Raw genomic sequence first — 21,115 nt, 5'->3', positions numbered from 1 at the left:
TTGAGCTACCAGAACGCATGCACCTCTGCTGCTGTGATGCCCAGTGAGGACGGGAAGCAGAAAGAACTTAAATACATCCTGCAGGACAATCCTGTCCTGCAGGACCCTTACTTGGAATTCCATTTCTCTTTCTTTAAAGGAAAAGGAAATTCCCGAGGGCTTAAAGAATGTCTGTCAGGGCCTCCCTCAGGTGTCACAAGAGGGGAGGTTTGGAATTCTAACGGAGCGGAGCCGAAAGGAAGGGCCAGGCTTGAGGCATGACCTCGTAGGTGGCCTCTGTAGGGTGCGACTGCATTGCCCCTGCTCCATGGAGGGACCCAGGAGACGCTGCCTTCTGAACAGTGCTGTGAGGGCAGACTTGGGTGGCGCTATGGGAGGGAGATCAAGGATGCTCCTCCCCAAAGAAGGAGGCAAAAGTGATTAAGACACAAAAAGGAAGAGGAAAGAACAAAGAATGGATGAAAATGACCTGATACATCAATACAACAGAATAATGTTCAACAATAGAAAGAGTTACAGATGAACAATACATACAACATGGAGAATCTGAAATAATGTATGCTAAGTGAGGAAGTCAGACAGGAGTACTGTTGTGTGACTCCACTCACGCAACGCTTCAGAAGATGCAAGCCCAGTCTTATAACAGGAAGCAGATGAGTCCGTGGTTGCCAGGGATGAGGAGTGGAAGGGGGAGCGAGGAAAGGGAGGATGGAACTTTTGGGGTTGTTAGATATATTCATTGCCTTCTTTGTGCTGATGGTTTAATGGGTATAATTCATACATCAAAATGTATCAAATTGTACAGTTTAATATATATGTACTTTATTGCACTAATTGTATTTTGATAAAACTATACTTTTTTAAAAAAGAAAAAAAGGGCCAGGCGTGGTGGCTCACGCCTGTAATCCCAGCACTTTGGGAGGCCGAGGCGGGTGGATCACGAGGTCAGGAGATCGAGACCATCCTGGCTAACACGTTGAAACCCCGTCTCTACTGAAAATATGAAAAATTAGCCTGGCATAGTGGTGGGCACCTGTAGTCCCAGCTACTTGGGAGGCTGAGGCAGGAGAATGGCGTGAACCTGGGAGGCGGAGCTTGCAGTGAGCTGAGATCCGGCCACTGTACTCCAGCCTGGGCGACAGAGCGAGACTCCGTCTCAAAAAAAAGAAAAAAAAAAGGAGTAGAGTAGTAGAGTAGGACTAGCGGACTAGCATCACTAGCCAGCCATTTATGAACCACAGATACACTTTAATATGGATTCGTGCCTATTCACAGCAACGTTCCGGTTACTTCTTACCGACATTTGTACAGGAAGGAAGAGGTCGAGTAACTTGCCTAAGGTCACTCATTTGGAAACAGAGGAATTTGGCTTCAAAGCCAAGCTCCTGGTTTTTCCATCTTGCCAAAACCATGATAGTGGGGTTGGATTTTTGTTTTGTTTTTAATGGTCACATATTACTCTCCCCTCATTGACTTCTCCCCTTCATTCTGTATGGGCTTCCAACTGCTTCAGCCAATGAGTATGAGGAAAGTGACTATATAGCTTCCGCTGCTAGGTCCGAGAAAGCAACACCACGTCTCTCTTCTAGCCTCCTGGGACTCTTGTGCTTGAAATACTTGCTCCTAGAATGTTTCCTCTTGGAACCTGTCAGCCGTGCTATGAGAAGCCCAAGCCATGCCGAGAGGCCACATACTTGTAAGTGCTTTGGTCAACAGTCCCAGTGAGCCCAGCTTGGAGCAGCTCAGCTAGGCATGTGGGAGAAGACACCATCTTGAAAGTAGATCCTCCAGCCTCAGTTGTTCCAGTCTTCCCAGCTGAGGCCGCAGACACCACGGAGCAGAGACAAGCCATCTCTACTGTGTCTTTTCCAAATTGTCAGTCCGCAGAATATGTAAGCCTACTCTAAAGGCTATTGTTTTACGCCACTAAATTTGGAGCAGTTGGTTATGCCAGACAACTAGAGTAGTAATTTTGTCTTGGGCTGACTTGATGGTATAAATGGATCTAAGCAATAGATCCACGGTTTGGGACTATACTGACTACAAAAACAACAAATTAATCCTTCATCTGTTATCAACTCTAGTCCAGTTTTTTTAGAAATGTCATGTGGTCTTTTAAATGCTGTCATTCAAATAAGACCTTCCTGGGCCAAACAACCGATACATCTTCTTATGCAAGTTTAAATAAAGTCTTTCTGGTTTATGTGAGATCGTGAAAGCCTCCTTCTGACACAATAATCCCATGCTCTGTAGTCTGTAAAGTCATTTGGAATTACATGGCAAATGACATTTATAAAGCAACAACTAGCTGGTGAAAGCAACGTTAAATCAGAACATTTTAATAACTTCAATTTTTATCAAGAGTAGTATGTTTTAGGCTGTATTTCTCAAACAAGAAGGCTTGGTCAAGTTTATATTTATTCAGATACCCAAACCATGTCCAGATTACATTTGAACATTTCTTTGAGGGCTCTATGTCCCATTTAACTGCTTTTGACAAGCGTGATACCCTCTAAACCTAAATAATGTGTTTCCCCTGAAAACCCCCTCAGCTAAAAACACATTGTACTGCAAGTAAAATGGTTGCATCATCTAAATTCTGTTATCTGTAGCATTTTGTAAAAGGCCTTGTTCTTGATCTCAGGGTTTCTGAAGCAAGGCTTGAGCATGAAGCCATGAGGGTGCTGCCCTGCAGCCAGGGGTCCGGCCGCTCGTCCAGGACTTGATCTCCAGGCTCTTAGCTCACCAAGGTGGGATGCAGCAGCTTGCAACTTCTTGGGGGAAAATAATTCTTGAGAAGTAATTTCAATGGGTAAACTGGTGATTTTTTGGACAGAGCTTGGGAGAATATCTGGGGCAGAACCAGAAGAAGGGAGAATGTGTAAGAGCTAAAAGGAGGCAACAATAGGAGCTAAGAACAAAGACAGGAGAGGAAAGAGTGGGCTCAGAGCAGGGGAGGGTGGTGAAGTAACACCTAGAACTCTGAAAACCCTTGTCTCCAACTGTGGCTGTCTTCACAAATCCAGACGGCAAAGGCTGCATGACTGTCCTGGTAACCCCTCTGCCTCGAGGGCCTTTGGCCCTGCCCAAACCCATGGCCATGCTGCTGTGTTGGACCCATGAACTGCAAATCCCTTTAGTGAGTGTGTGCAGAGGACTATGGCAGAAACCCACACGAGAGACTTGGGTACTGCAGCGATCCGTTGTCGGGGAAGATTAAGTGGCTCTGCTGGCTTCCATGCTGCCATCTGACTGTGGTCACCTTGAAAGTTAAGTCTTCACTTGTTTTGATCAGTGTGGCTAGCCTTGCTTCTGTTCTTAGGTTAAAAATACAACAGGGAAAACCCACTCCACCGCCACAAAGCGTAAGGCCTGGACGTGGCTAGAGGTTGGTTTTATGAGCTTGTCAGAAATGAATCATCAAGCTACTTGAAGTCAGAGACTCCAGGAAATCTAAACATTTGATAATGCTTGTTTTTGCTTAATTTAGTGAAGCAAGACCGGAGTCAAACCTGCTGCCATGCACAAGGCAGGCAGATTTTTATAAAAACAGAAGGTTTGTCCTCAAGATTCCCAAACGCCTGTGTCATCAGGCTCTGTCTAGATCTATTGAAGGCCCACCCTCCTGTGAGAAGCACAGATGCAATTCAAGCCAAGTTCAACTGGATTGAAAGTTCCTTGGGGGTGGTTACTGTCGCTCACACAGCTTTGTGTCCCTCAGAGTAAGCATGTGTGCAAGATCAGGTTCCCCAGAAACAACTCTGTGAGGTGAGGATGAAGTGGGAGGTGTTTGCTAAGGAAGTGTGCCGGGGAAGGCTGGGCAGGACTGAGGGAAGCAGGATGGTGAGGGGGAGAAGAGCCACGCCAGGGGGTTATCTCAGGCTGCGGCCTGTGGGGTGGCGCCAGCCAGATCCTGCAGGGACCTCAAGAGGATAAGGCACCCGTCAGAGCTTGTCCCCGCTGGCAGCAAAGGACCTGAGCTTTCCTATTCTCCAGGCGTGAAGCCCCTAGGAAATATGGCCAATATTTTCTCCCATGGGAATATAATTTGGGTAGGGCTCAAGATCTGGAAAATGATGTGTGAGCTGATTGTTTTCCCACCTGCTACACAGGTGTTCAAACATGGCAGAATGTGAGTGAGCTTCTCCACTCCCGGTAAGGATCAATGGGGTTCCGAATGCTGAGTTCCTCCCACATTGGTGCTCCTCAGGGAGTGAGCCTCACGGCCCTGGAGTTCTCCTTTAGACTAGCTCAACAAAGCGGGGCATGTCCTAACTATCCAAGAAAACCATGCTCCTTACATATTTAGCTATTATGATTGCTTGCCACCACAGCAGTGCTAGCCTCTGTGGTACAAAGAAATCAGAAAAAAAAATGAATTGGATCCAGTCTGTATTGAATGGCTGTTTTCATTAATTCAGTTACCTATGCCACAAATATGTACTGTGTGCCTTCTGTGCTCCAGGCATCATGCTTGGGTTTTGGAGACACAGAGCAGCAAAATATATAGTTTACAAATGAGTGGACATTCTTGAAGCAGAGGCTGGGAGGGATGGAGGGAGGTGTGAGCCTGGAGGCTTAAGCAGGAGTCCTACTGGGAGCGTCTTGGTGAAAACTGCGCTAGTGACCAAGCATTTTCACTGCTCATCTACCATGGGAGCTCTATGCCTCTTAAAATTTTATCAATGTCCTCATTTTCTTCCACTGCATCCTAGGAGAACCAAAGACCACAGGACGAAAACATGTTCAGACACACCCTCTCTCACTCCAAATCACAATTTTCACATCAAGCTCCCCTCAAGGGGATGCATTTCATAGAACTGGGTGATTGTGTTCTTTTAGGTGTATTGTCCATTTTTCTTGCCCTTTTTCTAAATTCTTTTATCTTTCGGGAACATGAGACTCACATAAAATAATCAAGGGTTAGGTTATCTTTTAAAATCCGCAATAGGTTAGCAATATTTACCTCCTTCTAACTTCAGTTATTGTGTGCAAGCTTTTATTATTGGCATGACATTTTTAAGTTCCTCAATTGACCACATATTGGGGTTCATTTTTTGATGTGCAGTATCTTATAATCCTAAGAGTACAATCCTTAAAAGGAGAGAGAAGGCCGGGCGCGGTGGCTCACACCTGTAACCCCAGCACTTTGGGAGGCTAAGGAGGGTGGATCACAAAGTCAAGAGATCAAGACCAGCCTGGCCAACATGGTGAAACCCCGTCTCTACTCAAAATACAAAAATTAGCCGGGCCTGGTGACGCATGCCTGTAGTCCCAGCTACTCCGGAGGCTGAGGCAGGAGAATCACTTGAATCCAGAAGGCAGAGGTTGCAGTGAGCCGAGATCAGTCACTGGACTCCAGCCTGGTGACAGAGCGAGACTCTGTCTCAAAAATAAATAAATAAATAAATAATAAAAATAAAAAATAAAAGGAGAGAGAAACGCCCTAAGAATGGTGCCCCAGTTCATAATCTCTACTTGGGTTCAGCATTGTAGAAATGTCGGCTTTCTCAGCCTGCCTATCTCTCTAGGATTCAAATTGCCTGATTGAGGTAATGTTGATTCCTTTTTTTTGATGGATTTAAATTTTCTGGCTCAGACTAACATCCACCAGTTATCCAAGCCGGTTGCACAGCCCAGCCACGTTTCGTCACCACCCCAAGTTCAGGATGTGCTCCCATGGCCCGCGGGCTTTGAGCTGGAACTCCTGCTTCCCTGGGGAGGCACAGGCACATCCGTGTGCTCGGGGTGTTTGCAGAGAGCTGTCCCCTAAAGGGCCCCACACGGAGGAGTGGGCTTGGCCCCCTGGATGGTGTTGGGGCAGGGGAAGGTCACAGATGGGTCTCAAGCAGAAGTACGATGGTAAGAATGAATAACAGTCCAGGTTTATCACACTCAGACATGGAATGGAGTACTATTTCCACAGTCTAAGAGAAATAACCGTTTCATGAAACTCTATAAATAATTTACACTCTTTAAAAAAAATTCGAAGCGGAAATATTTTGTACCACCACTTAAGAATTTGTAACTTCAAATTGAAGTTGTGAGGTTTGCGTCTCTATTCCACAATTTATTGACTCTATGACTCTGATCATGTTATGCAAAGTGTAAATAATACGCAGAGTGAGAATAATCATAACGATGTTATGGGCTGAACTGTGTTCCCCCGAAAGACACACTGAGTCCTAAGCCTTAGGATCTGTGAACGGGACCTTCTTTAGAGACCCTACTACACACCTAATGAAGTTAAGGTCCGGCCACGAGGGTGGGCCCTAGTCTAACATGACTGTCCTTATGAGAAGAGAAGGGACGCGGAGACAAGTGCAGAGAAGGCTACGTGAAGATGGAGGCAGAGATTGTAGTGATGCACCTGCAGCAAGGAGCTGCCAACCACAGCTTGGAGAGGCGCCTGGAACAGACTCTCCCAGACCCTTCAGAGGAAGCGTAGCTCCGCTGACCCCTTGATTTTGGACATGTAGCATCTAGAACTGTGAGAGAAGAAATTTGTGTTGTTTTAAGCCACCCAGTTTGTGGTATTTTGTTATGGCAGCCCTATGAAACTAAAACAATACCTGGCGTGCCTTTCGCAAAGGAAATTGTGCCTGGGTGCCCTTTGGAAGCTATTATAGAAGGTTATTATTATTAGGACACTTTCTCTTGTGTGGAAACAGAAACAGAAAACTTAACTCATACTCACTTCAGTTTTTTAAACAAGGAAATTTACTGACTCAAGAGGTAAGTGAGTCGAGGCCTGGAGGGACTCAGGAGTGCAGATGAGTCTCTCGGTTCTGCTTTCCAGAATATTTATTCTTGTTCTAAGGACTCGTGTGGTAACTTCTTGCGGCTCCAGACACACATCCTCCGAAATTCAGATTCAGGGGAAAATAGAGAGTGCGTGTCCCCTGTAGCTCCCAAAGAAGTTCAGGATTGTACCAACACAAGTCACAAGCCCATTTCTTAACCAATAACATGGCCAGGAGATGTGACGCTCCACGTGGCCAAGCTGAGTCACATGCAGCAGCAGAGATAGGGCCTGAGCCGCTCTCAAACCATATGCGCTGAGCATGGCAGAGCAGAGATTCCTCAAAAGAAGCTCATGAACTACTAAAAGAAAAGGAAATCAATATTCCATATCTTCCTCCAATTTCTTTGCTCTTCTTCAAAGCAAGATGTCTGCAAAGAGTTTTTTCTATTGTCACAACCTGTCCGCCTCTTGTCATCCCCAAGTGGGTTTCTGTTCCATCACCTCCAGAATGCAAAGCCAGGTCTCCAGTCTGTCCTCTCTGCTCTTGGCCTCTTGTCAGGTCGTCTCGGTGGCCCCTCCCTTCTTCCTGCACACCTGCCCCTCACCCTGTCCTGTCTGACCCTGCTCCCTCTTGCCCTCTCGACACCATGCTGGCTTCTCAACATCGCAGGGCTGCCGGCCTCCCTTGGCCACACCCTCCCTAGCTGCCTGAGCGCTCAAACACAGCTGCATGCCACTGGCCCCAGATGAAACCCCCAACCCTGACCTCTATCCTGGGCTCCAGATTTACAGCCCTTCCTGCCCGTGTCACCTTCAGAACATATCCGGCCTCCACGCACGTTCCCACATTGCTCCATCGGACGCATCTGCGTTGGTCCCAGCCAGCAGGATGGTATCCCCTGGACTCCCGCGTCAATCTCCCTTCCAGTCTCCTGGCTTCCTCCCTGGCCAGAATGATTTGATTTGAAAACACAATTCAGATTCTGTTACTCCCCTGCTTCCTGCCCTCCACCAACTTTCCACGGCACTTAAAATGGAAGGAAAATGACAGCCCAAGTCTTTACCGCAGCCTCTGGAGTTGCATATGCTCTGGCCCCTGCCTCCTGGAGATCTCATCTCCTGCCTTCTTTGATCCATCTGGGGCAGAGCGATGGGAGTGGCCAGCCCTAGGTGCAGGCTATAAGTGCGTGCACTGACCACAGAATATTAACAGATTGGTAAAACCATCGCGGTTGGTATGATTTTTATTATCACCATGAGTTAGCAATTCTAAACAACCTCAGGAATAAAATACTCCTTCCCTGAAAAATAAAGCATGTGTTGGTCTGAGTTATAAGCTATTGCTGAATGTATGTGGAATTTTAACAATGTATAGGTAAGCTTAAAATTAGCACATTTGTATCACTTATCCTTTAATAGACATTGCATTTTTACATGGAAGTTAATTTAGAGATCCCCCAAGGCACAGCAGTCAGGGAAGCTGCCGCTACATACACTGGTTTGGAGAGTGAGTGTGTAACAGTTTTTGACCATTCAGGCTGTCTTTGGGCACAGTGTACCTCTGATCCAATGATCCCATAATGCTTTCAAAGATGAGAAACAGAGGTTGACTTGCTTCAATTCAGTTTTCTATGTGGCTCCTAGAAGTTTTTAGTTTCCAAAAAAAAAGTGTTCTTTTTAAATTGCTAGCTATTTTATAACTTATAAAAAATAATGATGGCTCTGGATTGCTACGTGATTATTATAGAAAAGGATTTTGTCATACAGAGGAAGCAAGCGATAACAAACACCTCCTGGCGTTGCTGTATTTCCTCGGACGCATGGAGCTTGATCTTGACTCTGAGCCTTCACTCTAGCTCAGTGGTTCGCAACCAGGGCAGTTTGGCCCCCAGGACACTGGCCAAGGCTGGGGACATTTTGACCATCACAACTAGGGATGGGGTATGGGAGTTGCTACTGGCATCCGGTGGTCAGAGCCCCAGGATGCTGCTGCGTGTCCTGCAGTGCACAGGACAGTGGCCCGAAGGAAAGAATTATCTGGTCCAAAATGCTAATAAGGCCAAAGTGAGAAGGTTTAGAAACGCTGCTGTCCTCTCTGCCTAGAACACACCTGCATGAGAGCTTCTCGCGGCTCATTCCTTGACACTGAAGTCTCAGAATCAAAGGAACCTCCCTGTAGAGGGTTCCCCTGACCAGCCCCCCAGAGCGGAACTGAGTCGGTACTGAAGAGCGGAATGGGTTTGAATGTGAAGGGATAGAAGTCGGTATTGAAGGGTGGAATGGGTTTGAATGTGAAGGGATGGAAGTCGATATTGAACGGTGGAATGGGTTTGAATGTGAAGGGATAGAAGTCGGTATTGAAGGGTGGAATGGGTTTGAATGTGAAGGGATAGAAGTTGGTATTGAACGGTGGAATGGGTTTGAATGTGAAGGGATAGAAGTCGGTAGTGAAGGGTGGAATGGGTTTGAATGTGAAGGGATAGAAGTCGATATTGAACGGTGGAATGGGTTTGAATGTGAAGGGATAGAAGTCGGTATTGAACGGTGGAATGGGTTTGAATGTGAAGGGATAGAAGTCGGTAGTGAAGGGTGGAATGGGTTTGAATGTGAAGGGATAGAAGTCGGTAGTGAACGGTGGAATGGGTTTGAATGTGAAGGGATAGAAGTCGGTATTGAAGGGTGGAATGGGTTTGAATGTGAAGGGATAGAAGTCGGTAGTGAAGGGTGGAATGGGTTTGAATGTGAAGGAATGGAAGTCAGTATTGAACGGTGGAATGGGTTTGAATGTGAAGGGATAGAAGTCGGTAGTGAAGGGTGGAATGGGTTTGAATGTGAGGGAATAGAAGTCGGTAGTGAAGGGTGGAATGGGTTTGAATGTGAAGGAATGGAAGCAAGAGCAATGCAGCCAGAGGGCATTTCATGAGCAGAGGTGTGAAAGCTGACGCAGTGCGGCGCAAAAGAAAGCAGCAAGCATTTTGCTTTGACTGGACGGGGGATATGGAAGGGGAGTAACGGAGAACAAGGTTTCAATGGCAGTGGGGGCTGGGTGCTCCAACACACCAGAACTGTTGGCTGAGGTGTTGGGCCTCCCTGAGCTGTGGACGTGAAGCCACTAAGAGCTTTAAAGACTGCAGGCGAGATGACCGGAGCTTCAGGAAAAGGAACCTTGAAATACTGCTGAAGAAGAATCAGGTTTTTGGCGAAATCAGTGCAGTGACTCACACCTGGAATCCCAGCACTTTGAGAGGTTGAGGCGGGAGGATGCTTGAGGTCAGGAGTTTGAGATTAGTCTGGGCAACATAGCAAGACCCTATCTCTGAAAACACATTAGCTGGGCATGGTGGACATGCCTTTAGCCCCAGCAACTTGGGAGGCTGAGGCAGCAGGATGCTTGAGCCCAGTAGACTGAGGCTGCAGTGAGTTGGGATCGCACCACTGCACTCCAGCCTGGGTGACAGAGTTAGATCCTGTCTTAAAAAAATAATAAAGAAGAAGAGGGCTGCGTATGGTGGCTCAGGCCTGTAATTCCAGCATTTTGGGAGGCCGAGGTGGGCAGATCACGAGGTCAAGAGATCGAGACCATCCTGGCCAACATGGTGAAAACATCTCTACTAAAAATACAAAAATTAGCTGGGCATGGTGCCCTGCGCCTGTAGTCCCAGGTACTCGGGAGGCTGAGGCGGGAGAATCACTTGAACCCAAGAGGCGGAGGTTGCAGTGAGCTGAGATGGCACCACTGCACTCCAGCCTGGTGACAGAGTGAGACTCCATCTCAAAAAAAAAAAAAAAATCTAATTGCTGATAGAAAGAACCGGTCTGGTTGGTGGACTGAAGAGATATCTCTGTGATCCACCCTAGTAGATCCACGCTTTGAAAACAAGAAGCAAAGTCTTCTTACACCAGGTCTAACCACCCCACCTAAGGGTAAAAGATGCTGATGATGCCAGTCACCCACACAGAGTGCTCCATCCCCTGGGGCCGTTGGGTCACCATGGCCCACTCTCCCACTCAGACTCACCAGCTGTGTCTCCTGCTGCCAATGCCCTGAGCAGCAGTTATGCCACCAAAGCCATCACAGACACAGTCATTGCTGCTGACACACGTGGAAACTTCTGCATTGGGATAGTCTCCCACCCAAGTTGCTATGGCCAAAACCCAGGGCCCCTTACACCCCTGCTGCTAAAGCTGATGCTACTATCTTCAGCGGCTGCAGAGCTGCCAAGCAGGCATCCCTGCCATGATGTCAGGACCATCTTTTGAAATGACCACACTACTGGGGCCAAAGCTGCTGACACCCTGTGGCCTCAATGGCCCATGAAGGCTTTAATTTTTTGTTATACCCTCTGTCATTGTAGCACGTGATCGTTACAACTCAGGCACGGGCCCATGAGGTCTGAGCTGGAGGAAAAAGTCAGTGAGACAGACACTGGGCTTGGGCTTGTCACTGTAGCAGACCCCAGCTCCCAGCCTCACTCCGCCCCACCTCAGCTGGGGCTACTCGCCGGATGGAGAGCACCAGTCAGCCCTGCTGTCTCCTCATCTCCCAGCCCCAACAACTGGCTCTCTGGCACATTTTGAACAATGAGGGGCAGGAGACCAGGAGGTGGGAAGGAACCAGCAGATAAATTCTTACCCGTCTCCATCCCCTGTTCCTTCTTCTTCATAGACAGACTCTTCCAAAGGCTCTGTGGCTCCTGTCCAGAAGGCATCTGTGTGTGTGTCTCCCTGTGAAGGGGTAATCACCTCGGCAACCTGCGCCTAATCACCTCGGCAACCTCCGCCTTCCATTTGAATCCACTTTCCTTGTCTCAATTCCTTTTCTCCCCTCCCTTTACTCCTGCTGCCTCTGATTACATATTCCGAGAAAGCTCTAGTTTTAGGCCACTCTGGCTAAACTGCTCCCTCTCTGACCCTGGCCTAATGTCCATTCTGTCCTTCCTGAGGCTGAGTTTTCTTAGAAGCTCCTTGAGTCTTCGTAACATAGGTTCCTTCTGCACTCTCTCAAGCTGCCAGGTTTGGCTGAGTTCTGTGAACCCAGCTCGGGCTGTGGGTGGGAACCCTGTAAATCAAAGTCCAATCAGGAAAACAGAAGCCAGGCCAGGGAGTCCCTCTGGAGTTTTATTGGTAACAAGGATTCAGTAGAGAGAATAAAATGGCCAGTGAGGAAGGGGACTGGTAGAGTTGAAGGGGAAAAGAAGACAGAAGATAGTGAGGAAAACAAAGACACTGGCAACGCTAGGAAGTCGATGTCACCCTAAAGGTGGGAAGGACGCGGGACAGAGGTCGTGTTACCAGACTTAGCGGAGGGGAACCGCGGCCAGCGGCAGAGCCCAGGAGCTGGGCTGCAGAGAGGATGGGGGAGGAATATTCTGGTTGCTCCCTTCTTCCTACCCTCCAGTCTCTAACCAGTTCCCCTCTTTCACCAAACCTAAGGGAAACTATTTGGTAAAAGAGCTTTTGGGAAATGAAGTTAATGAAGATCAGCGTCCAGTGAAACAGGAAAGGCGGGAGAGAGCGGGGAATGAACGGAAAGCAAGGAGGCCAACGCACAGGCCAGGATCCAATGTCCCCGAAGCTGAGCGTCCTCCAAACAACTGGACCCTCAGAGACACTGGGCTGGGCTGAAGGCGCTTGTTCGTCATGAAGTTTCAATGATGATTGCCTCATGTTTTAGGTGCTCAAGGGTTTTCTTTTAAACTGAGTTTTATGATTGGGGTTGGAGGTGGGTATCCCTATTTTCCTAGATCCATGTATATCCAGCCTATGCTTGGAGTTGACACACGGCATTAGAATGTAGAAGGCAGAAAGAAAAGGTTGACATGAACATATTCCTGAAAACAGTAAGAATTTTCCAGGGGAGGGATAGCGTTAGGAGAAACACCTAATGTAGATGATGGGTTGAGGGGTACAGCAAACCACCATGGCACATGTATACTTAGGTAACAAACCTGCATGTTCTGCATATGTATCCCAGAACTTACAGTGTAATAAAAAATTATAATAATAATAATTTTCCATTTGCCAAAGCATGTAGTAATTTTTGTGACTAAGAAGCAAAGAATGTTGATTATATTTATTTATGATTAAATATTAAATTGATCAACATTAAAAGAAACTAATCCAGGTAAAGGATGCATTCATTGTTATTATAAATAATATTAAGAGGGGTTAATCCATTTTAAATGAATTTAAAAATCAAATATAAGCTGGACTTTCAATTGAGATTTTACTTTTCAAATCTTAGGCTTGATCTTATTAATTTTGATGAAAGATCAGATATGACTCTTACATAAAAATTGTTATCTCTGTTTTGCCAATTAATGTTTTATGAAGTTTTCCACACAACAACCTCAAATATTTTGACTAGTTACAAGTTAAAATTTGTAATTTCAAATAAAATTATCTAGATTTTGAAATGGATAGGTTTCACTAAATAATTGCTAAATATGCAATCAACTCCATGCTAGGTGGATACAGAGATACGTGCTTTATATGCTTTTATGGGTCTGTGGCTGTGCCTTGGCTAAAGCAGGGGAATGCTTCCTGGCAGCCAACATAAAAAGGAAAACAGGATACATGGCCTTCCTCGTTTGACATGAGGAAGAGCTCTAATTCACTGGAAGAGAGACGCTTTCCTGGAACTGCACCTCAATGTACATTTTGTCAAAAAGATCCAGATGCAAAGGGTATTCGAGCAACATTGCAGATAATCTCTTTAATAACAACAGAAAAAAAAAACCCGAAACATATTTACATGGGTTATTCTTAGAAAGTGTATACTCTCTCACTCTGCCTGAGCAATGCCAAATATGGCCGAGGAATGACACACGAATCTCTGCAAGATTATGTTGTCTTGTAAAGAGTTTTTGAAGTTCTAAGTTAGTATAGAGGTAGGGGTTTGAAAAACTTAAGAACAAACTTAGCGTGTCTCATAGAATATGTTTCTGTAAACAGAAATGATCTTGAGCAAGTTTGGGCGAGGGCCGCTGAGCTGCCAGTTCTTGTTCCACTCAACGCCAAGTTGCCGGAGAGTGAGCAGCGTGTGTGCCTGGGTGGAAAGATTCCTATGCATTAGGTGTTGTGTGCGGATTGTCAGGTTGATATTTTGTCAGAAAATTTAAACAACTTGAGTTACTTTTCTTTTTTTCCTGGATGGAGGGCCATCCAGCTTCCTCACAGAAACGGGCTTGCAAACCATTCAGTCATTCCCCCATTCAAACATTTGGTATTACTGACCAAAACCGATATGACGGGCACTGAGAAAACAGTGAACCAGAAGAGATTCTTCCATCCTTTACATTCAAGGAAAGGGAAGTTTTTAAAAATAAACAAAATAACTTTTAGCTAACCCATGCCTCTTGAAAATCTTACATTCACCATTTAGAGCATGTATCATGACAGTCAACAGGCCACTCCTTTCTCCAATAAAAACGCACTTTGTGACTTTCAGTATGCTAATTCAAGCAGCCCCAGGTGTTGGTTAAGGAACGCCTGAGTGCGGCCTTTCTGATAGAATGCTAGCTCCCATCTTGGATGGTGGATTCTTGGTCAGGGTAACTGATAGAGCCTGTCTCGGTGGAAGTATTTTGTGACCAGTTGCTGACGTCATAATTGTCCACATTTGAAGGGAGGAGGAGAGTGAGGACACATCAAAGGCAGAATCCACATCCTTTACATTTTGGGTAAAACCCACATACCCACCAGAGTTTCCCAGCCAAATCGATTTTGATTCCTCAGGCCTTAGAATTTCTAGGAAAATAAAACTGCTGGCTATACTCCAATAAAGAAAAATGTTTACAGTTTTCTTATCACTCTGGAGACATCCACTTTTCTTACCTCACTCCTCCAGTAAACCGAAAAGATAAAAGCTTGAAATGATAACAGATTTCAAAGGAAAAACTTTGATCTTACCTCCTGCCCAGATAGCAACTGCAGGGTACCAAGCTGATTTTTATAAAATCCTGTGTAACGTATCTTTAAATAACAATTTGAAATGTAGTAACTATTTTCATTTCTGCATCTTCTTGGAGTTAAGACACCAAAACTGCAGGCCCATCATCCTGAAACATGTCGGGGGCGAACACTCTGGGCAAACAATCTTTTAAATTGCTGATGCGGGCAATGGTTCTGCTAAGGTTCTACCAGTAAGTAATCAACATGGAAAAACTAGGCGTTCTTAGGACTCAGAAGAGGAGGACTCGGAGAAGAAAACACTTGCCCAAATTCACGTATAATCACAAAGTAATGTTGGTCATTGGCAGAGAAGTGCAAAGAGACTTTCACTGTCATCTCTCATCAAGAGATCAGATTTGGGGATTATTTATAATGAGCCCATATAATGGGCTGAAAAATAATTCCTACTTGAAATACCCTTAACATTGAAGTTCTTAAGTCTCACTAATCCTGTGTAGAATAAATATAAAGGTTAATGAAACTGAAATAAAATGAGGCATCACCAAGTTTATAAAACTTATTTGGTGGGGCAGAGAATTCATGAGCCTCGGTTCAGTTATTTCAAGGGAGTAGCTTCCTTGCTAGGCAGATTAATGGGCAGCTTAATAGACAGTCAAAGCAAGCTGTGCCTACCCCAGGCCTGGCAACCCTGTCTCTTGATTTAATAGACACGATTGGAACAAATAGTCTGGCAAAGTAAAAAAGTCGGCCTCTTAATGAAAACTCCCAAAACAAACAGAAATGTATTTACTTTTGAAAATAAACTGGTCTGAAAAAATAGAAATAAATGAAATCTTAGAGGGAGACAGCCACATAACCTGCCAATGAATAAAGGTTTGGGGACACAGTGGTGCAGGAGAAGGATCCAGTGTGATATTCTAAGTGTTTCATTGCTGGAGTCTGGTAGCTCTTTCCTCTACCCGCCCTCGGTACAAGGTAAATGATTACTAGTGATGACTTAGAAAATGGCACGAAGTGAAGATCCTTATGCCTCCAGAGCTGTCTCCTTCCTGCTATGGTCCTGGATAACGATCCACCATAATGAAAGAACAGGAATGGCTGCTTCAGAACGGTCTCACATGTCACCCATCATATTGTCCGAAGACCTACTCTCCATCTCCCTCGGTCATGCATGAACCAGCGTTCCCAGGTAAGAATTCTTCTCAACAAGATGCAGGTCTCTTCATCTACTACGTTGTATGAGGCTCGAACAGCCTTCATCTAATGACAACGGCTTTTCTGCAGATCTTTTCTACACTTGGCTTTTTCTTACTGAGAAAGTTTTTGAAACATGCTTTCATATTTATTCATCTCATGCGTCGGCTAACCTGTACGATCTCAGAAAATTCCAGAATACAAACATTCTGTCAGAGCCTATGTGGTTGGTTATACCACTTGAAGAAGCAGTGTGGATCAGAATAATAAAAATCAGATTCCAAGCTTCTATGGTATAAAATAGGAGAGTGTCCTAGCTTTCATTTCCATTAAGCTTAAATCTATGTAATGATGCTACATGTCAATGTCATGGTTTTTAATAATTTAATCCAGTAGTTATCATGAGAAACAATCAATTTGTTGGATAAGTGTTATTAGAAAAAGCACTCAATGGAAAAAGCAGAATTATTGTTAGTACAGAGGCTTTAGCATTCAGATGGAAAATGCAAATAATTCCAATGAACAGGTCAACTTTGTTTGTTTGTTTTTTCTGTAGAAGTAGAGAGTTCAATTCCAACAGACTATTATTTTGCTTGAAAACGGATACTGTATAGTAAAAAATACAGTTTTTAGGAATTCAAATTTTTAATGGCCAAAGTGAGTGTATTAGTTTGCTACAGCTGCTGTAACAAAGCACCACAGATTCGGTGGCTTCAATTAGAGAAATCTGTTTCCTCACAGTTCTGGAGGTTGGAAGCCTGAACTCCAGGTGTCAGCAGGGCAGGTGCCTCCTGAGGCCTCCCTCCTTGGCTTGTAGACAGCGTGTTCTCCCTGTGTCTTTACATAATCTTCCCCCTGTGTGCCTGTGTCCTCATATCTGCTTCTAATAGGGTCACCAGTCAGATTGGATTAGAGCTTTAATGACCTCATTTTAACATAACTAACTTTTTAAAGACTGTATCTCCAAATACAGTCACATTCTGAAGTACTGGGGTTAGGACTTCAACATAAGAATTTCGGGGAGGACAGAATTTAGTCTATAAGAGTGAGCAATTAAAATACTTGTCTTGGGCTGGGCACGGCAGCTCACACCTACAATCCCAACTCTTTAGGAGGCCGAGGTGGGGGGATCACTTGAGGTCAGGAGCTTGAGACCAGCCTGACCAATGTGGTGAAACCCCATCTCTACTAAAAATACAAAAATTAGCCAGGCATGGTGGTGCATGCCTGTAATGCTAGCTACTTGGGAAGCTGAGGCATGAAAATACCTTGGACCCAGGAGGCAGAGGTTGCAGTGATCCAAGATCATGACCCTGCACTCCAGTGTGGGCAATAGAGAGAGACTCTGTTTCAAAAAAAAAAAAAGTCCTGGCTCAGTGCAGTGGCTCACACCTGTAATCCCAGCACTTTGGGAGGCTGAAGCAGATGGATCACTTGAGGTCAGGAGTTCGAGACCAGCCTGGCCAACATAGTGAAACCCCCATCTCTACTAAAAATACAAAAATTAGCGGGGTATGGTGGCAGGTGCCTGTCATCCCAGCTACTCTGGAGGCTGAGGCAAGAGAATCGCTTGAACCTAGGAGGCGGAGGTTGCACTGAGCCAAGATCACACCATTGCACTCCAGCCTGGGCAACAAGAGCAAGACTCCATCTCAAAAAAAAAAAAAAAAAAAAAAAAACTTCTCCTGCAAATTCTAGGCAAAGTTATCTCTTGCATATTCTGAAGTACTGGACTCTGAGACACCAGAACAGACGAAAAACTCTTGAGCTTTTTGAGGAAAACGTGGGCCACTCCTCGTTGCTACTGGACGTCTCTATCACTAGGCCTAATTCCCATGTTTAAAACAGAACTAGTTTCCTGCCTCCCTCACCCTATCCTCCCCCAAATCCCAGTCTTTCCATTTCAGCAGGTTTAGCACTTTCACCCAGTGTCTTTGCCAAAACCCTCAGCATCACCTTTAATTTCTCTTCTCCTTTCACAACCCATAAGATACCCCTCAGCAAATCCCACCTAGCTACTTTCACAGCAGGGTCTGAACCCTATCCTGTCTCACTGTCTCCACCCTGAGAGCCCTTGCCTGGATTCCTGCAATACTCCCACTGGTCTCCCAGCTCCACTCCTGAGCCCTTTATATTTTCTTTGCATGAGCCAAAGTGATCCTTTTAAGGTGTAAGTCAGATCATGTCACATCTAAGAAGATAAAATCTGAATTAAATTCTGTCCGGTTTATAAGGTCACATCATCTGGCCCTGGCTAAGTCATTGGCCTCTATTTCTGTCAGTCATCCTCACCCAAGATTCCATGCTGTGAATAGTTTCCAATCTTCTTCCACTGTAAAAACCTCCTGTTGTTGTTCATTTCCTTAGCACCTAGCATTCTGACAAAACCATCACGGCGAGGCTCTCGGTAAAGCTTGCGGGTTCGTGTATTATTTCAAAGTGACCTCTTTCATCATCACCAAGGGCCTTTTATGTGCCACATTCAGTGAAGGAACCAAAGTGGCAAATGTTAGGGGTCAGAATGGTCCAGAGGAGGAGGTCATTTTTAAGTGGGAGTCTTTACCTATGCCCCAAAATGTATAATCCATGGCCTCACAAACTGCTTGTCCCCAGTGCTGACTTCCTATTCATGAACAACATTAACTAGGCTTTCTGTTAGCGATTGTTAACGTTTTTTTCCTCTTGTTTTCTAGATCAATGGGTTATTGCCAATCATTGTCATTTTTATGATGATGATGGTGATGATACACTAACAGACATCTTGTCTTTCTCTTATCTTTCTCTTGTCTTTCTCACTTTCTATAAAAAAAAATACAATTGTATCTATTTTTTACATTAGGATATTCCCATTAAGCTAATGTGAGATGGTTGACTTTTTAAAATATACGGGCAAAGCAATTGTAGCAGATGCTGTTGGTGCCCCACCCATACTCCTGGTTCTATCACTTCAGTGCTGGCCTGTCACTTGATGGCTGATGGGAGCTGCATCTCTTTGCTTAGGAGGGGCAAGGCCACTCCTCCCACTCACTGGAGGCAGAGGTGCCAGGGGAATCAGCGGTTCCAGCCCAGCAGTCTTTACAATAAGAGATTGCAGTTGGTGTATAAATACCCCAGCTCCCTCTATCCTCAGGCAGGTGAAATTCGCAATGTGTCCTATAACACTTCTCAGAGTTTCTTCACGGAAGCAATCTCTAGCTTTAATTTTAGGGGTAGCAGGCTTTAAAATGTCCCCTATCTGGAGGCTTTCCCTTCCTTGTCTTACTCCTCCACTCCTCTGCTGAGTTGCCCGTACCAGCAGCACGCTAGTAAACCAGTGCTCAAAATACAGAGGAAAACAACAAGTGGGATAGAAACAGCCCCTGCGGGAAGCAGCTGCTGGTCTCCATGGTGTCTATGCTCTCACCATGGCCTGTTTCAAGCTCTCAATGGGACATCCCTGAACCTGGAAAGGACAGCACTGTCAGCTCTCCCCATTTAGGACAAACTGCCTCCAGCATGCTTCCTAAATAACGTCCTTATTTCAGGGTGTGCCACAAAGGAAACACAAACTAAGACAGAAATGAAAGCTCAGAGAAACTAATGCAATTTTCTTAGGTATAAACACCTGGTCAGTGGCTGAAGGAACGCCTACTGTTACCTGATAAATTATACGGTAAACTGTGATATTAGCATGTTAATTACTTAGGCATTTACTTATTTGTCAAATAGTCATGCATTAAATACAGATACTTTATACAGAAGAGTGAAAGGAATTATAATTTTATTATTTTAAGACTGTGAAGTAGATAATGAAATCCTGTATTGCAACATTATATCACAATGTTCTATCAAACGGCTTGATTTCCTCCTATTCACTATTTGCTGCGTCAGTTTCGCTGGCCCTGTTCTCATGTCTGCTTCATGTGAGATTAATTTTGCACAGTAAGATTAAGAGCCATAGCTATATATTGTATTCTTCAGTAGAACAGAAATCATCAGTCTCGGGCTTTTCCTTTAAAAGCATGTTGCTAAAATATATGTAGAACCTCGTAACTTTTGAGAACACTGCCTAGAAGATGCTTGTGTTTGAAAATATTTTCCACTGCCAAGAAATTCTAAGCAGCTCAACTCCTTTTGCTTTTCCTTTGCAACATGGGCTCCATTTTGCCAAGCTCGTGAAGCCTAATCTGCAGGAATGGCCCTCCAGTGTGCAAAATGAAAGAATTTCAATTAACAGGAACATTCTGTCGTGAACTACAAAAATGGGTCAGTGTGCCAAGTATGATACGTGATATGAATTGGATGCTAAGAGAAACTTGGCTGATTGATTCATACATAATTTTTCTCTCTCTCTTTTTTTTTTTTTAGACAAGGTCTCATTCTGTCACCCAGACTGGAGTGCAGTGGCACGAGCATAGCTCACCACAGCCTCAGACTCCTGAGTAGCTGGGACTACAGGTGTGCGCACCACACCCAGCCATTTTGTTTTTTTAAAGAGACGGAGGTCTTGCCATTTTGTCCAAGCTTGTTATTCCTACTTCTCATCATCTTTTCCTCTTCAGAATCTCTTCCTGCTCATCCGGTAGAAACAAACATGAGTTTCAGAGGTAAATCATTTCCTTTAACGCTATGAACCCCACGTGCAGATTTTAACTCTCTTTTACTATATTTGTGACTTTCTCAATACCCTCCTCTATTTAAATCCCTCTTCAAGTTATTCTTTATTTAGATTGTAGATTGTAATGTAGATTGTAATGTCCTCAATTGGAGAAGCCCAGGTCTATAACGAATTTCATGACTATTAATGCTGTAATCATATGATTATGTGGCACAGAAGTAGATATTGGGTCTAATTAGGCAAATTAACAGTGCATAAATTGTAAGCTAGGTCATTGGTGGGCTGTTTAGGTCTGGGAAGAGATAATACTCATTTAATTCATTCAAAGAACCATTTATCAAATGCCTACTTTTGTATCAGGAACTGGGCATGCTAAGAGTATTCTAATGGAATATGGAGGAGTTAACACCTTACTTGCTGTTTTGTTTTGTGCTTTTTAACTTAGTCAATGTTTTACTTGTATTACTCTCCTAACATCTTCAGTACTGTCTTGAATTTATTGATTTGTGTATTTATCTTCCCCCCTTCATTAGATTTTTAAGCACTTTCAAGAAAGGGACTTGGTCTTATTTATAGACCATGCATCCAACTGCCTCACAGAGAGATCTTTGAGAAACACTGTTAAACTGAACTGAACTGAGAGGTGAGCACCTATGTTTTTCATC

At 44.7% G+C, this 21,115-nt stretch overlaps 1 protein-coding gene across 1 annotated transcript in view; it reads left to right on the top strand.

The window, feature by feature from the left end:
• ERCC6L2 (ERCC excision repair 6 like 2) overlaps window positions 1-21,115 on the top strand; it is a 191,260-nt gene that overhangs the window by 6,305 nt on the left and 163,840 nt on the right. Inside the window, exon 2 of the mRNA XM_025360047.1 lies at window positions 17,552-17,556. Within this exon, the coding sequence (XP_025215832.1) occupies window positions 17,552-17,556 (5 nt within the window). The remainder of the gene's footprint in view (window positions 1-17,551; window positions 17,557-21,115) is intronic.

The sequence above is a fragment of the Theropithecus gelada genome, chromosome 15 (assembly GCF_003255815.1).
Source record: "Theropithecus gelada isolate Dixy chromosome 15, Tgel_1.0, whole genome shotgun sequence".
NCBI lineage: Eukaryota > Metazoa > Chordata > Mammalia > Primates > Cercopithecidae > Theropithecus > Theropithecus gelada.
Note: the sequence above shows the minus strand (reverse complement) of the source record. Positions and strands in the feature narration are given on the sequence as shown.